Source organism: Scyliorhinus canicula, chromosome 1, assembly GCF_902713615.1.
Source record: "Scyliorhinus canicula chromosome 1, sScyCan1.1, whole genome shotgun sequence".
In the NCBI taxonomy this organism is placed as follows: domain Eukaryota; kingdom Metazoa; phylum Chordata; class Chondrichthyes; order Carcharhiniformes; family Scyliorhinidae; genus Scyliorhinus; species Scyliorhinus canicula.
In genome coordinates, this window is record NC_052146.1 from 277,245,349 (window position 1) to 277,261,725 (window position 16,377).

Here is a 16,377-nt window from a genome sequence, read left to right on the forward strand (position 1 = left end):
CTTCCTGGACAGTGCAGAGTCGGGAGCACACTGCTGCGTCTTATCCACTCTGATATTGCTTAAACTTTATACTTTATCTTATTCTCAACACTGTGTATTGGGTTCTGAGTTTTTTTTATTGGTGCCCTGTGGGCTTTACCTAGTCTTGCATTTCCTACTAATATGCCCTTTCTCCTGCAGGCATAACATGTTGCTACCCTGAATTTACATAGTTCCTGGGGGTGATCCCCACACCGGTAGCATTTTTCATTGTTCCTGGTCTGCGGACCAAATTCTTTTCATCCCTGCACTCTCTTTTGCTCTGAGTCTCTTTACTCCATAGTTTCTGGGCCATCATCTCTGGCGCCACGACTTGCAGTGGCTTCCCGCCAAACCTGATGGATCTCACTTGCTTGCACGCTATGCAACTCGATCGACCTCCCTCTTGGCACCTTCCTATTGCTTTCTTTATGGTAATCTCTGCCTCTACTTGCAATTTTCTTTGTATGGTTGTGTAGTTAACACCACAGACCAGTCTGTGTCTCAACATATTGTTGAGTGCAGATTCGATCTCGCTTTGTTTGGTCCTTTGTTGTAGGTTCGACATGAATGCCGTGAGTTTCTCCCCTGGGGCCCTTGTTGTCAAATAGAACTTGGAATGCTGAAATATTGTTGAGGGTTTTGGGCGGTAATGACCCTTGACTAATTCCACAACTCCCTGAATGTTTTGGAGTTGGGGGCACCTGGAGATGTCAAATTTTTAATCAGGTTGTAAGTGGGAGCTCCGCATGCTATTAGTATAATTACTCGCTGCTCCCCCCCACCCCTATTTCATTTGCCTTGAAAAAGTAGCAGAGACACTCTATGCTCTGCACCTGTTGCTCTGTAAGGGGGGGCGAATAGTTTTAATTTACCAAAAAGGGGCATTGTGACTGTGAAATGAGTTTGCTTCAATGGAGAGGTTTTCACATGAGGTCTGCTGTCCTGATTTTCATAACAGCAGGAATTCACTCCGGTTGATCCTCGTCGCCAATGTAATATCCTGACAGACGGACAACCACCAGATGGATTAACAAATGACTGATGTATTGAATTGAGGAACTATGTACACAGAGTGATGCAAAAGCTATCATGTTCCAAGACTCCAAACTCCTAACTGAATAGGAACTTTGGCTCTGCTCCCAGGCTTGACGTGCTCTGGTCCCATTGGCCGATTGGGACACCTGATCCTCTGGGTACTCACCCCCTTAAAGAGGGCCACTATCACAGAAACTGTGCTCCTTATTTCTAGATTCCTCCACAAGCATCTACCCCGTCAAGTTCCCTCAGAATCTTATAAGTTTGAATAAGATCATCTTTCATTCTTCCAAATTTCAGTGAGCCTAGATAAAACCTGCAACTTTTTCTCATCCCAGGAATCAGCTGAATTAAACTTTGCTGAACTGCTTCTAATGTAAGTGTATCCTTCCCTGGGTAAGGTGATCAAAACTGTACACAGTGCAGTCTCGGTGTAGTCTCACCAATACCCTGTAGAGTTGTGATGTGGAAATGCTGGCGTTGGACTGGGGTGGGCACAGTAAGAAGTCTTACAACAGCAGGTTAAAGTCCAACAGGTTTGTTTTGAATCAGGTGATAGAATTTACAGTGCAGGAGGAGGCCATTTGGCCCATCGAGTCTGCACCGGCCCTTGGAAAGAGCACCCTACCTAAGCCCACAGCTCTACCCTATCCCTGTAACCCATTAACCCCACCTAACCTTTTTGGACATTAAGGGCAATTTAGAACGGCCAATCCACCTAACCTGCACATCTTTGCACTGTGGGAGGAAACCGAAGCACCCGGAGGAAACCCACGCAGACAAAGGGAGAAAGTTCAAACTCCGCACAGACAGCGACCCAAGCCGGGAATCAAATCTAGGACCCAGGAACTGTGAAACAACTGTGTTAACCACTGTGCTACCGTGCCCCCCAGATGAAGAAGCTGCGCTCCGAAAGGGAGTGATTCGAAACATACCTGTTGGACTTTAATCTGCTGTTGTAAGACTTCTTACTGTAGAGTTGTAGCAAGACTACCCTACTTTTATACTCCACCCCCCCCCCCTTTCAGTAAAGACCATCATTCATTTGCCTTCCCCATGCTAATTTAATTTTTGTGATTCCTATACCAGGACACCCAGATCCCCATTCTGTAACATTCTGTAGTCTTCCTCCATTTAAATAATAATTTTCATGAGAGAAATGGATAAAATCTGCAGAATTCTGGGGACAGAATGGGGGAGAGGACCTAATTGGTAACACTTTCAAAGAGCTGGCTGGTTACGATTCTGTGACTCAGGTTTAATGTTCTCCTCAAATCTAGTAAAGAAACCTTCACTTTGTTTTTTTATTTTGCTTCTGGACCCTTTGAACAGTTCGTTCTGGGAGTTTCCAGGTGAATTATTTTGTCTATACAGAAACCTGGCTGAAACATTACATGTCACCATGGGCTGCAAAGAGAGAATTGAGGTAACTTAGGGAGTAGCAAATTAGTCACATCAGTTGTAGGTTTTAAAATACCTGTAGATAGTCAGAAGGACACAAATCTGATTTGATTCATTGTTCTGTTAATTAAGGTCGCTGAGAATTATTTTAAAGAATATTGATTTTATTTGTGGTCTTATTTAAACTGGATAGTTTGGAGGAGAGGGGCACATATAAAATTCACTTTGAAATATCAACAGTTCATTAGTCTCCCCTATGTGCTTCAGTGGGCCTGTCAGCCAAGGGAAAGGATGTGTGTTGATACTTAGCCTACTACAGCTGAAATGCACTGGCTGACACATACAGATTCCATTGCTCTTCGTGGCCCGCACTCCAGTCTCAGGAGGTTTAACATGATGACTTGACTTTTTTTTCTTGGAGTCTGCACACTTCCTTCACTGTCCGCTTCCCACAATCCACCTCTGTGTTTGTGTTTCTCTGTGAGGAAAAAGAAACGGGAGCTATCCCCGGATTTCTGATAGAAGCAAACTTTCAGAAAAGTTTTACCACAGATAAAACCATTGTTTAGTTTTTTGCTGAGAAATAAGTCTGCATCGGAGACAATCAGAGCTTGTAGCCCATGGACTGGCAGGCACGTTACGGAAAGTGATCATGATCTAATCTGAACTGTAACAGTGAGATGTTTTTCGATTATAAGCAGAGAGAGAGTGTGTGTGTATATATTTATGGTACAATGTTAGAGTCACTAAAAATATTCCAAACCGGAGTGAGCTGGAAGAGAGAGAGAGAGCAGACTTGAGTTAATTAAAATGTTTAAAATTCTGCCCGCAGGGGCATAAATGCTACCATCATTAAATAATTCAAAATATATATTCTCTGCAGACCTCTCTCATTGGAAACACGTCAGCCTCACTCCAAAGGCTGGGAAGGGATTGTTGTACGCTGCTGCCTCAGTTTGTGCAGCCTGGGGCAGAGGGAATGACCTTTCTTGCAGTTTAGCTCCACGCTGGAGTGTAGAGCTGTTCTGTGCCATTTTGAGGATATCCAGGCTTTATTTTCTCTGTGCCATTCGCAGCTTTTCATTGAGGAACAGAAACCGAGGAACAAACAGCACGTCAGAGACTTTTGGATCAATTCAAGAATAATATTTCAACGTAAGTTTCAAAGCTGCTGGGGGGGGGGGGGGGGGGGGATTTTTGGGTCCAAGTAAAATTGGGTGGTTGCCGTCTGATTGTAAGTACCGCTGATATGTGCCATATGCTTTTTCTGACTGTTTATATTAATTTGCACGGAATTTAGGAACTTGCTTAATGTGCCAGGGTCGGCCACGTTATATGTTAACGGTATTTTCTGACAGGGCGTAAGAGTACAGATAAGACAAATTGGAAATGTTGAAGATATACAGGAGGGATCCTTCATCCCACTGCCAGTCTATATTGAACCTGTGGCCCCCCCCCCCCCCCCCCTTTCGTCAAGGCGATGATGTTTAACAGGGGTCGGTTCTACCGGCAGCCCCTTTGGAACCTCGCTCGAGTGTCCATTCGTCGGATGTGGGAATAGACAACCCACATGAGCTATTCGACTGTGAAAGGCATCGCCGCCAAGATTAATCTTGTCCAAATTCGCACACTTTCTAAGTGGAATTGTGGCTAAAGATCAGAAACTGCAACCCACGTAATCAGGACCACGGAAATATAGAAATATAAGAAATGGGCGATGGTCAGGTTTTGGGTCACTTTTCTGCTTTTTGGTCACACCTCATTAACTTGAGTCTTCGGTCAGATCATTCTTTAAAAACAGCCTCAGTACCCTCCGTGCAGAGAGTAACTCAAGAAAATGATTGTTTTTCCATGGCTAGGTAAGCGTTTCAATAGCATGACGCGAGGCAACAGTCGGAAAGTAGTTTCGAATGAGCATTTTTTTGCTGCAATCATACTTAATTTGTAAACTTCAGTTCTCTTGAGGATATTTTCTTGGCCTCGCTTTTTGCACCGAAACAACAAGGAGTCGGAGGGGAGGGATTGGAAACAGGGCTTGTAGTAAATATGTAAGAGAACAAGAGCTTGTTGCTGTTGGACAACAGTTGCTATTTCCTGTTCCATCTTTGAACCTGATATCACACATGACTTGTTATTAAGTAACAATGAGCGTTTCACTACGCTGGTCTGCTTGATACTCACAGTGAGGGAGGGTTGAGAAAAGTAATGAAAGAACCTTGTTGATATGAAGTCAAGGAAGGCTCTGTAGTTTAAGTGTTATGTCTGGGTTGCAGACTATAATTACTTTAAACATGCTGCTGGAGCAGACAATCACAGCAGAGACAAAAGTTACAATTATAGGTTTGTAGGAGGTAGGAATGCTGATGATGAACTTTAACATATCCCTGACCTGTGATCAGTTTAGCCAAAGCAGTTTGCTTCAGTGCCCCCTGGCTCAGCGAGGAACGAAGCAGCCAGGCTGACATCACTGCACACAGCACAATCCCTACTGCCAAACGCCTGCTGTGTCAATTTTGGAGGAAGTGTGCGAAAGTGAAATACCGCAGATGATGAAAATCTGAAACAAAAACAGAAAATGCTGGGTTTACTCAGCAGGTCAGGCAGCATCTGTGGAGAGAGAAACTGAGTCAATTGTACTTTCCAAAGTCCAGGGCAGTGTATGGGGGGGGGGGGGGGGGGGTGGGGGTGATGTTCCAAAGTTGTGCTGGGGAATCCTCCTCCTCCCCATCTCCCCCCCCCCCCCCCCTAGTTTCCCAGGTGAGGATTGTATGGCAATTGCCCGGGAAGAATCATAGAATTAACAGTGCAGAAGGGAGCCCTTCAGCCCATTGAGTATGCATTGGCCCTTGGAAAGAGCACTCTACCCAAGCCCATACCCCCTCCCAGTAACCCTACCTAAACTTCTTGGACACTAAGGGCAATTTAGCATGGCCGTTCCACCTAACCTGCACATCTTTGGACTGTGGGAGGAAACCGGAGCATCCGGAGGAAACCCACGCAGACATGGGGAGAACGTGCAGACTCCACACAGACAGTGACCCAAGCTGGGAATTGAACCAAGCTACTGTGCTACCGTGCAGCCCTGGAAGCTCAAACTTCCTCTGGGCAATTGCCCCACAGTAGGAACCATTCGAAAATGCAATTTAAATCGCAAACTTCAGATGGTTTCAGCACTCAGAGAGGAATAGTTGTCTAGAAAAAAAAAATAGTTTCTGGGTAGCTATCAATCCCCTCCTCCCAGATTCTCCCCACCTTCTATGAATCTCCAACTCCACATGAGGCTCCCCACTACCCCCAACCCCCACTACCACCCCCCACTCCCTCATGGTACTCCCCGCAAACTCTTCGACACCCCACAGGATGCCCTTACCCTCTCAATCCCACACCGGATCTCACTTCACCCCCCTGACTAACCTCCAACCACAATGGGACCTCCCCACCCACCAGATGTTACCTGACTCTGCAGTCCTCCTCATTTACCTTGTATATTTACCTTCTCCCTGGCTCTTCAGAGTCAAATTTGGACCTCCAAATTTAATTGGTTTTCAGCAGCTAGTGCTGTAAAAAAAATAGGGGCATGGCTTACTTTCTTTTGACTGAGCTGCCCTTGACTCTAGCTCTCAGGAACCCGCTACGCTAGACAGGTCTTGAGTTGAAAGCTCTGGCGACATAGGTGCAGCAGGATTTCAAGGTAGGTATTCACGAGCAGAGTTGCTCTCCGACTCAATTGCCACTCCACCAGAGGTTACGGGCCAGTGTTTCAGGTTAATGACCCTTCGCTGAGTTCTGAAACATTAACTCTCTCTCTCTTGCTGAATATTTTCCAGCATTTTCTGTTTTTATGTTTTTCTGTTGTGATGCCATCCACAGCACAAATAACATATCTGGAAGACAATTTACAACAAGAGTTAGTATTTTAAGGAAAGGGGTGAATGGTAGATTTCCAAACTTCAGGTTCATTTGAGACTAAAATAATAGAAACATTCATTTGGAAGCAGTTTTGAATCTGTTTATGGCATACATTTACTTGTTTAACTGCTGAGTCGATTTCCTTATTATAATCAATCTTTTTTGGTTTATAATTGGTTTTATTCTACCCACTGTGGTGACTCAGGAAGTTATTTACAGCTCGAAAAGCAGAAAACTGGATGCTGGAAATCTGAAAAAAAAGATAAAAACCGCTTATTCACAGTGGCTGGAATTTAAAGTATTATATGTAGCCATGAGACTATCTTTGGATATTTACAGCTTGAAGTCTTTTCTCATTGCTATCTCCTCTCCGATTTGTAATCCTATACGTCATTCTGCCTCTCTTGTTGCCATTGCCCCTCCGTCTGCTTTGTGTTTTTGTCTGTCTAGGTTTGTTTTTCTATCTGCTTTTGTTTGGTTTGCACCTCTTGCTGATGTTTCATTTGTAGCTTATAACCGGCTTCCTGGGTCTCACCCCCACAACCCAAAAAGATGCGCATGGTAGGCGGATTGGCCATGCTAAATTGCCCCTTAATTGGGAAAAAAGAATTGGGTACTCTAAATTATTAAAATAAAATAATTGGCTTCCAATTGTGTCCAATCTCTGGATGTATTTCTTTTTACCTTGAGACTAAAGCGAATTTTGAGAAACATCCAAAAATCCCCAAATTTTTTTAACAAAAGGAGAAATAATTTAAATGTGTGTGCATCGTGGGGAATGATGGGAAATAAGCCACTCCAGGCATTAACCACATGAACGGTTGCTTTGATTTTCTTCAGGTATTTGACTGCTTTTCAACATTTGTCCTCTACGCTATTTCCAATGCACATCTTAGAGCAGAAGGTATAAAGTGCATTACAGCACTAAAAGACACTGACTAATACTAATGGTTCCATATTGGCTGTGACCTTTCAAGTTATCACTTTTCACAAATGAGATTAGATAGTAAGTGCCAGCAGGCCAAGCTCAATTTAACTCAAATCAACATCCACAAAAATATTTTCCACAGCAGATCAGTAGATAGTGGTCAAAGGAGGAACCCTGTCTGATTCTTTCCTTCCCTAAATATGGGACACGCTGAGGTCAATTAGAACAGCGCCATTACCTCCCTGGCTGAGAACTGCCATCTCAGCACAAATCAGTACACAAGTCCAGAGTAGGGCTTTTTTGTTAGCCCTCTCCTTATTCTTCAGAGTTTCAGAGATGGAGATGCTTATATCCTTAGAAGTACAACTCAAAAGCTCAAAATTATTAAAGTCTACATTGGGAGACTCGGGGGTTAATTCCCCATTGATATCCTTGATATTCTCCAGGCTGTGTACTGACTAAAAATGGCCACTTTTGTACCCTTCTAACAACTGAAACAACAAGCTGTCCTTGCTCTCTTTGCCATGGTTAAACAACTGGCTCTACAGAAACAGCATCTGATTTGTCCAACAGGTTCGAGATGCTTGCAAACTGCAAGGACGAGAATGGGGACTGCAGGGTGGATGAGCAAACTGACCACGGCACCATGGTATAGGAAGCCATTGAAACTGGGGAAGCTAACAGGAATGTAGTGGTAGAGGACAGTATAGCGAGGGGGATAGACATAGTTCTCTGCAGCCCGAGAGCAAGAGTCCAGAAGGCTGTGTTGCCTGCCTGCTGCCAGTGTTCAAGACATCTGCTCTAGATTGGAGGGGAATGTGCAGAGGGAGAGGAAGGATCCAGTGGTCATAGTTCACATCAATACCAGTGATATAGGTAGGACTAGGAGGAAGGCTCTGCTTAGGGTGTGCGAGCATCTAGTGGCTAAATTAAAAAGCAGAACCTCAAAGGTAATCATTTCTGAATTATTAGCTGAATCATGAGCAAATTGACGTAGGGTAAATAAAGATTAGAGCATTAACTGTGTGGCTTAAATATCAGTATGGAAGAAATGGTTTTTGATTCATGACGCACTGGCATCAACATTGCGGAAAGTGGGAGCTATATCATTGGGATGGTGTTCATCTCAACAATGCTGGGACCAGTGCTCTGGTGAGTTGTACAACTAGGGCAGCAGAGAGATTTTTAAACTAAATAATGGGGGTACGGGAAGGTGTGATAAACTAAAGAGAGAGGAGAAGATAAGGGAGCTGGTTAACAATAAGGGATATGGTTCTCAGAGTGCGGTAGGAAGGGACAGAGTGTATAAACGAACGAGTACCCCAGCAGTTAAGGCTAAAGGTTGTGAAAATAACAAGACTGAATTTAAGGCACTCTATCTGAATACACAGCATTCACAACAAGGTAGATGAGCTGACGGCATAAATAGAAATAAACAGATATGATCTAATTGCCATTACAGAGACGTGGCTGCAGGGTGTTCAAGGTTGGCAACTGAAATTGGGGGGTTTCAGCATTTTGGAAGGATAGGTAAAAAGGAAAAGGATGGAATGTGAGTTATGAGGAGGATGCAGAGAGGCTTCAAGTGTGTGGGAAAGAACATAACAATATGATGTGGAAAAATGTGAAGGTAGAAAAAACAAGTGTAGAGCATTTCTTAAATGGGAAGAGATTGGGAAGTGTTGCTGTCCAAAGACACCAAAGTGTTCTTGTTCACAAATCACTGAAAGCTAACATTCAAGTGCAACACACAATTAGGAAGGCAAATGGTGTGTTAGCCTTTATTGTAAGAGGACTTGAGTACAAGAGTAGGGAGGTCTTGCTGCAGTTATAAACCTTGGTGAGACCACACTTAGAGTATTGTGTACAGATTTTTTTGTCCTTATCTGAGGAAGGATAGACTGATCAGAGAAGGAGTGCAACAAAGGTTCACCAGACTAATCTCTGGGATGGTGGTATTGTCCCCTGAGGAAAGATTGAGGAGACTGAGCCTGTATTCTCGATAGTTTAGAAGAATGAGAGGTGATCTCATTGGAGTACAAAATTCTTACAAGGATCAGCAGGGTAGATGCAGGATGAATGTTTCCCCTGGTTGTGGATGGGTCTAGAGTCAGGGATCATAGTCTCAGAATAAGAGTTACAACATTAAGACTGAGATGAGGAGGAATTTCCTCAGTCAGACTGGGGTGAATTTTTGGAATTCTCTACCCCAGAGGGCTTTGGAGGCTCAGTCATTGAGTATGATCAAAGCAGAGACCAATAGCTTTCTAGATACTAACAACATCAAGGCATTCAGGCATAGTGCGTGTGAAGATGGCATTGAGGTAGATCGACTATGATCTAGTTGAATGGCAGAGCAGGCTCGAGCAGCTGAATAATCATAGAATCATAGAATTTACAGTGCAGAAGGAGGCCATTGGGCCCATCAAACCTACACTGACCCTTGGAAAGAGCACCATACTCCGGTTCATGCCTCTACCCTACCCCGTAACCCAGCAGCCACACCAAAACTTTTTGTACACTAACGGGCAATTTAGCATCGCCAATCCACCTAACCTGCACATCTTCAGACTGTGGGAGGAAACCAAAGCCCCCGGAGGAAACCCACACAGTCACCAAAAGCCGGAATTGAACCCAGGTCTCTGGAACTGTGATGCAGCTGGTCCAACCACTGTGCCACCATGCCGTCCCTTTCACGAGTCAGAACCACAAACTTTTGCATTTGACTGTCAGATTAAGTATGTTTTGCTGATGATTAATACTTGACATGTTACAATAGTTTGAAGAGGTAAAAGATCAGGACCTTCCTTGTTTATTGTTCTCAGACATATTTAATAACTTAGCAGTCCTCAGAGCAAATCCCTCGGCACAGACCTCTCCGGCTCCCCTCCCTCTGACCCGGTTCCGCCCTCCAACCCCCTCATCAAAGGGATAAAGCCCGTGAGGGTCCTGTGCCTCTCCACGTGGCGCCAATTGTGGCCCGCCATTATGGATTTTCTTATTCCTGTTGCAATATAATCACAATGTTTACCCAGGGATTAATAACCTACCCATGCTACTATATTCCTATGCTTTTGGCATATTTCCACAGACTTTCAAGGTTTATCATAACATCAGTCTTATCTTTAAACTTGCCTCATATTTCTGCAAAAGTATATTGTCCTAGTTAGTCTCCTAAACAATTTAAAATACCTTTTGAACTCGGTCAATCTTCCCAGCATACCTTCTAAACACTAACAATTCAGTGTTCTATCTTTTGTTGTTAATATTCTAACCAAATTCTACTCTTTGAGTAATCCAGGATTCATAGCCCATCCTTTTAATTTCCTGTAAAATCCTTTACAAGGGCTACGTGGACTGTGTAGCTCAGTTTCACACAATTAACATGAATAAGACAGACTGAGGGTTTGGAAAAATAACATGCAGACTGGCTAGACTACGCTAGTTTTAGAATGATAAGATAATCAGCTGTTTGCTGCCCTGTTCACCAAAGTGTTACTTTAAAGACAAGAACAGACAGTTTACTGTTTTTCTTTCAACAAAATTAAACTATACCTACCATACATTTAAGATAAAAGGTAACTTTATAAATCTGTGCTTTATCTTGGGTAATGCTCAGGTGCCTTTACTCTGTTTTTGCTGTGGCGCTTACTAAGTTTAGAAATATCAATGTTGGGAAATAATTTTCTTCATTCGGTATCACAGGTCAAGTATAGCTTGGGCTGGGAAGAGTAAAGGGATGAAATTTGCAAACGCATGATTCAAAATTGTGGGCGGTGCAATAGCAGATTCCTAAAACACGAGACTGGCTGGCAAGGTGTTCTGCCTATGGTGTGCCATGGATTAAATTGACCCTAAAGGTTTCCAATACTCCCGACAGTTTGCCTAAGATGAATTACAGTAATGGAGTAATGCTACCTCTACTCACCAGCAATCCCAGATTTGTGTTGTGGGCCCCAGTTCTTGACTAAAACTATCCAAGCTCATTTACCAGGTGTATCTGGACTGGTTTTTGAATTTAGATCCCAAAGGTGAAAAAACGCTTAACCAGCTAGTGACAATTTTTGAAATTTTTGATGCATTTTGAATAATAAGCGTATCATTTACAATGTCACAAGGTGGAATGCTGTATATTCTGCATATGATCAAATAAATAACTAAGACTAAGGGTGGAAAATGGAAAATGATTTTAAAAATGGTTCATGATCAACAACAACGGCTTTTATATAATGCCTTTAATGTAATAAAACATCCCGTGGTACTTCACGGAAGTGTTCTCATGCAACATTTGACTCTAATCCACATTAGGTAATAAATGTTTGGCCATAGGGATAGGTTTTAATGAATCTACCATAGGAGGAAAGTGATGTAAAGAGACAGAGCTTGGTAGAGGGAATTCCAGAGCTTGGCAGCTGAAGGAACAGCCATCAATCATGGAGAAATCCAATTGGGGAAGGATAGAATTATAGGAGTGCAGAAATGTCTGAGGGCTATAGGACTGGATAAGGTTGCAGAGATAGGGAAGTGTTCTTCCGATTAGGCACGTTAAAGTCCTCGGGACTTAACATTTAGTTCAACAACTTTAGACTATGAACTATGGGCGGCTGGTTGGTACAGTGGTTAGCACTGCTTCCTCTCAGCACCAGGGACCTGGGTTCGATTCCAGCCTTGAGTGACTGTGTGGAGTTTGCACATTCTCCCTGTGTCTGCTGGGTTTCCTCTGGTTGTTCTGGTTTCCTCCCGCAGTCCAAAGATGTGCTGGTTAGGTGGATTGGCCATGCTAAATTGCCCCTTAGTTTCCAAAGATGTGCAGATTAGGTGGATTGACCATGATCAATACACAGGGTTATGGGGATAGGGTGGGGAGTGGGCCTAGGTTGAGTGTTCTTTTGGAGGATCGGTGCCGACTCGTTGAGCCGAATGGCCTCCTTCTACACTGTAAGGATTCTGTGGAAAGTTGCGAGTCAACAATTGCACATGTGTGCAAAATCCACAATATTCCATCCATTCATTTTAAATACATACTATACTGGCAGATCTCTCGCGACATTGCCTGAGGGGTAGCTGTCTAGCATCGAAAGCATCATGATGTTCAGCTGCTAAAGTAGATTGACTTTGAAGCTAAAAATAGATAAATCAGGGTAATTGGAACTGACTGTAAACAGCAGGGAAAGTTGACCGAGATTGCTAGATTTTATGTTCTTTTTTCATAAAGGTTTTTTTTGTATCTATGTCTTAATATAACACTGGTTTAGCACACTGGGCTAAATTGCTGGCTTTTAAAGCAGACCAAGGCAGGCCAGCAGCACGGTTCAATTCCCGTACCAGCCTCCCCGAACAGGCACCGGAATGTGGTGACTAGGGGCTTTTCACAGTAACTTCATTTAAGCCTACTCGTGACAATAAGCGATTTTCATTTCATTTTTCATTTCACTCTGATGCACGAGGTCTGGTGAAAAACTTTCATATGCAAGTGAATCTCCTCTGCTGTTACTCACAGTACATTGACTGATATACAAAAGACAGCAGAAATATACTACATAATGCATCATGTATTATTTTGCGGATCTGATTAAACTTTCCCATTACTGTTTAACAAAAGATAGTTCTGATTTTATTAATCTGTTGTCTGATAGGCTTTAAGTTTGTACCAATAGATTTATCAAATTAAAGTAAGAAAAATACCCATTTGTTTATTATTTTGTTCTTTCAGCAAGGTATGTTGGCAAGAACCTTCTCCGACAGTGAAAAGAGGAATTATTTATGAATTGAATACATCAAATTAAGCATGTCTTCAGTCAGTTATCCAAACTGGGTGACCTTTGATGATGACTATGGCTTCCAGTCACCGAAACAGTCCTTCACCTCAGATAATGTTAAGTCCAATGACTTGGTGCTGAACCTTTCTTCTCAACCGAATGCATCCAGGAGATCTGCTTCTGGAAGTAGCACGCCGCTTTCTTCACCATTCTCAAACTTTTCTTGCACCTCAACATCTGGGCCTCAGTCCCCAATTACACCCAGTCCATCGAGGGATCACTACTTCTTTAAGATAGAGGATTTGTCACAAACCGATCAGTTTAGTCCTCCCAATAATGAGAATGGATACATTAACCCATTTTGGAGTCAGCAATGTATTTCAAGGATTGGGGTGTCTCACCCTGAACAGGACAGTGACCAGGTCAGTCACCCCTCAGCCACTAATGCCACAAACACCTTTTTTCAAGGTAACCACCCTCCCAAGCAAATGGGAGGACACCATAAAAGTGACAGTAATTCCCCTCTAATTGTTCTTTGCCAAAAACTTGAAAAGATCCAAACGGGGGACTCCCAGCCTTCACAGCCATCTTCAGAAAGCAAACAGCTTAATGCTCAAATGTCTTTGTCTGATGTTAGGAATCTCTTCAGAACTGAATGCAAAAATGGTTGGCCTTTAATGATGAGGATCCCAGAAAAGAAGAACATGATGTCTTCTCGTCAATGGGGCCCAATCTATCTGAAGCTCCTGGATGGTGGAATTGTGCAATTATATTATGAACAGGGCCTTGAGAAACCTTTTAAAGAATTTCAGTTGCAACCTTACTGCAGACTCTCAGAACCCAAGCTGGAGAACTACAAGGAATCAGGAAAGATCCACACGGTGAAGATTGAACAAGTGTCGTACACAGAAAAACGCAAATATCACCCAAAAACCGAAGTCTTACACGAAGCGGAAATTGAGCAGGTCTTAAAGTTTGGAACAACCGACTACAGGGATTTCACAGACTTCCTTTCTGCGGTCGAAGAAGAGTTTATGAAATTACCTCTTCTAACACAGCGCAGAAAGACCTATGAAGAGCAAGAGATGATGCTTGAAATAACTGATGACTTCTGGGGAAAATTCACAAGAGAAGGAAAATTGCTTGAAGCTTCAGTCGTGACTCACATTTATTGTCTGTGCTTCATTAATGGCAACATTGACTGTTTCCTGACGCTGAATGATCTACAGCTTCAGAGAGGAGACCACGGTTACTTGAAAAATGATGTAGACAGCACATGCATTCAGATCTATGATTACCGTGTTCATAAGTGTGTGAACAAAAATGAGTTTGAGAAATCTAGAGTCATTAAATTCACACCACCTGATGCCTGCAGATTGGAACTGATGCGCTTCAAAACCGTCTGTGAGAATCCCGAGCTACCCTTTTTGCTAAAGGGTCTGGTCACAGTTCACGGAGCCTACACAGAATTACAGGCATTTCTAGTCATGTCCTCTGCCTATTCCAATGTACAAAACCTGGGACCTTCCAAGCACTGTGAAAACGTGATGATCCGGTTTCCTCTTCCCACGGCTTGGTTCAAAATATTTCGCACGGCAAATCTCTTCAGACAGAAATCCTTGAAGGCTAAGATGAATCGGAATGCTCGACTTGGCTCTGTTAGCACGGCAGGTGGTGAACCAGCAATGCAAGTCACCATTGGCACAGCTAAGTATGAGCAAGCTTTCAGGGCAATTGTCTGGAGGATTGATAATCTACCTGACAAGAATGCAGGTATATTCCATCACATAACTGCAGAAGAGTCAGAATGTAGAAATTGGGTTACCTGGTGAACATTAAGCTAGTGATGTGCTCATAGGCACTGGTATCCAATCATAAATATGAGGCAGGATTTTACGAGGCCACGGGAAATTGGGGGGCAAGCCCATATCAGCTTGGGAATGGGAAGCTCGGATAGCATCCAACACCCCCCCCCCCCCCCCCCCCACCACTCGGAGGCAATTAATTGGCTGCAGTTGGGCTTCTTTCCGTTTAAGGGAGGATGTTAGTGCTCCCCCTCCTCCCAAAGACCTGCTAGCCAGTCAGAGAGCTGGCAGCCCTTCAGTCCCTGCAGAGCCACCAGGAGTTGTGGCCACAGCTGGGACTGCAGCAAGCCAGGACCAATCACCACGGTGGAGGCCAAAAAATGAAGGTGAGTTTGTGAGACTTGCCGGTGGCAGTCAGGCAGGCTCCAGCGAGGGGTGTGTGTGTCTGTGAGGGGGGAGGGGTGTTTGGGTGGGGCTGTTCTTGCTGCCCGATCAGGAGGGTGCCCCCTTCCCTGAACAAGCGAACCAGCAAGGATGCTGCATGGCTGTAAAAGAATTCTTTCTCCAGGGTTATCAGCCATTCTCACGACTCATCTGATCAGCTGGGCTTGAGCCAGGGTGAGTCACTTCACCTAATGGAGGGAAGAATAATTGAAATGCATTTCAGTTTGGCTATAGCGCCTTCATTCAGAATGGCACCAGTAGAAACCTGGGAGCACATTTTACTTGCCGTCTCAATCAGCTGGAAAGAATAAGATAAGTCAGTGAGGTCAATAATCTGGGAGCATAGATTTAAGGTAAGGGGGCAGGAGATTTTAAGGAGATTTGAGGAAAAACCTTTATACCCGGGTGATGGAAAACTGGAACTCACTGCTTGAAAGGGTGGTAGAGGCGGGAACCCTCACAACATTTAAGGAACACTGAGACGAGCACGTGCAATGCCATAGCAAACAAGGGTATGGACCAAGTGCTGGGAAATAGGATTAGAATCGATAGGTACTTGATGGCTGGCACAGACATGATGGGCCGAAGGGGCTCTTTTGGTGCTGTAAATATCTTTTTTTAGAAAATATTATATTGAGGCATATAGTATTTTAACAATTTTAAACATCAAATTTCAATAAAAACAAAACCACAATAATATACCCCAGGCACAAACCCCAGCCAGCATGGCTTACACAAACAGTGCCACCTTCCCCAACCGCCTCCCCCCCCCCACCCCCACCCCCGGTGCCCGCTGACAGCTTAAATTTTCTCAAAGAAGTCGATGAATGGCTGCCACCTCCGAGCAAAGCCCTGCAACAAACCCCTCAAGGCGAATTTAATTTTTTCGAGTCTGCCATGTTGCTAACCCACACCCCCGAATTTGGGAGCTTTGAGTCCCTCCACCCTAGTAAGATCGGTCTCCAGGTCACCGGGGAGGCAAAGGCCAGATCGTCGGCCTCTCTCGCCCCCCCCCTGGGCTTCCGGGTCTTCCGACACACCGAAGGTCGACACCTCTGGACTCGGACCCACCCTC

At 43.9% G+C, this 16,377-nt stretch overlaps 1 protein-coding gene across 1 annotated transcript in view; it reads left to right on the top strand.

Moving 5' to 3' along the window:
• The first annotated feature begins 3,097 nt into the window (after window positions 1-3,097).
• The window catches only part of LOC119974696 (stonin-1), a 183,091-nt gene continuing 169,811 nt past the window's right edge, over window positions 3,098-16,377 (top strand). The window contains exons 1-2 of the mRNA XM_038813834.1: window positions 3,098-3,612; window positions 13,008-14,826. Coding sequence (XP_038669762.1) covers window positions 13,083-14,826 — 1,744 coding nt within the window. The 5' untranslated portion in view covers window positions 3,098-3,612; window positions 13,008-13,082. The remainder of the gene's footprint in view (window positions 3,613-13,007; window positions 14,827-16,377) is intronic.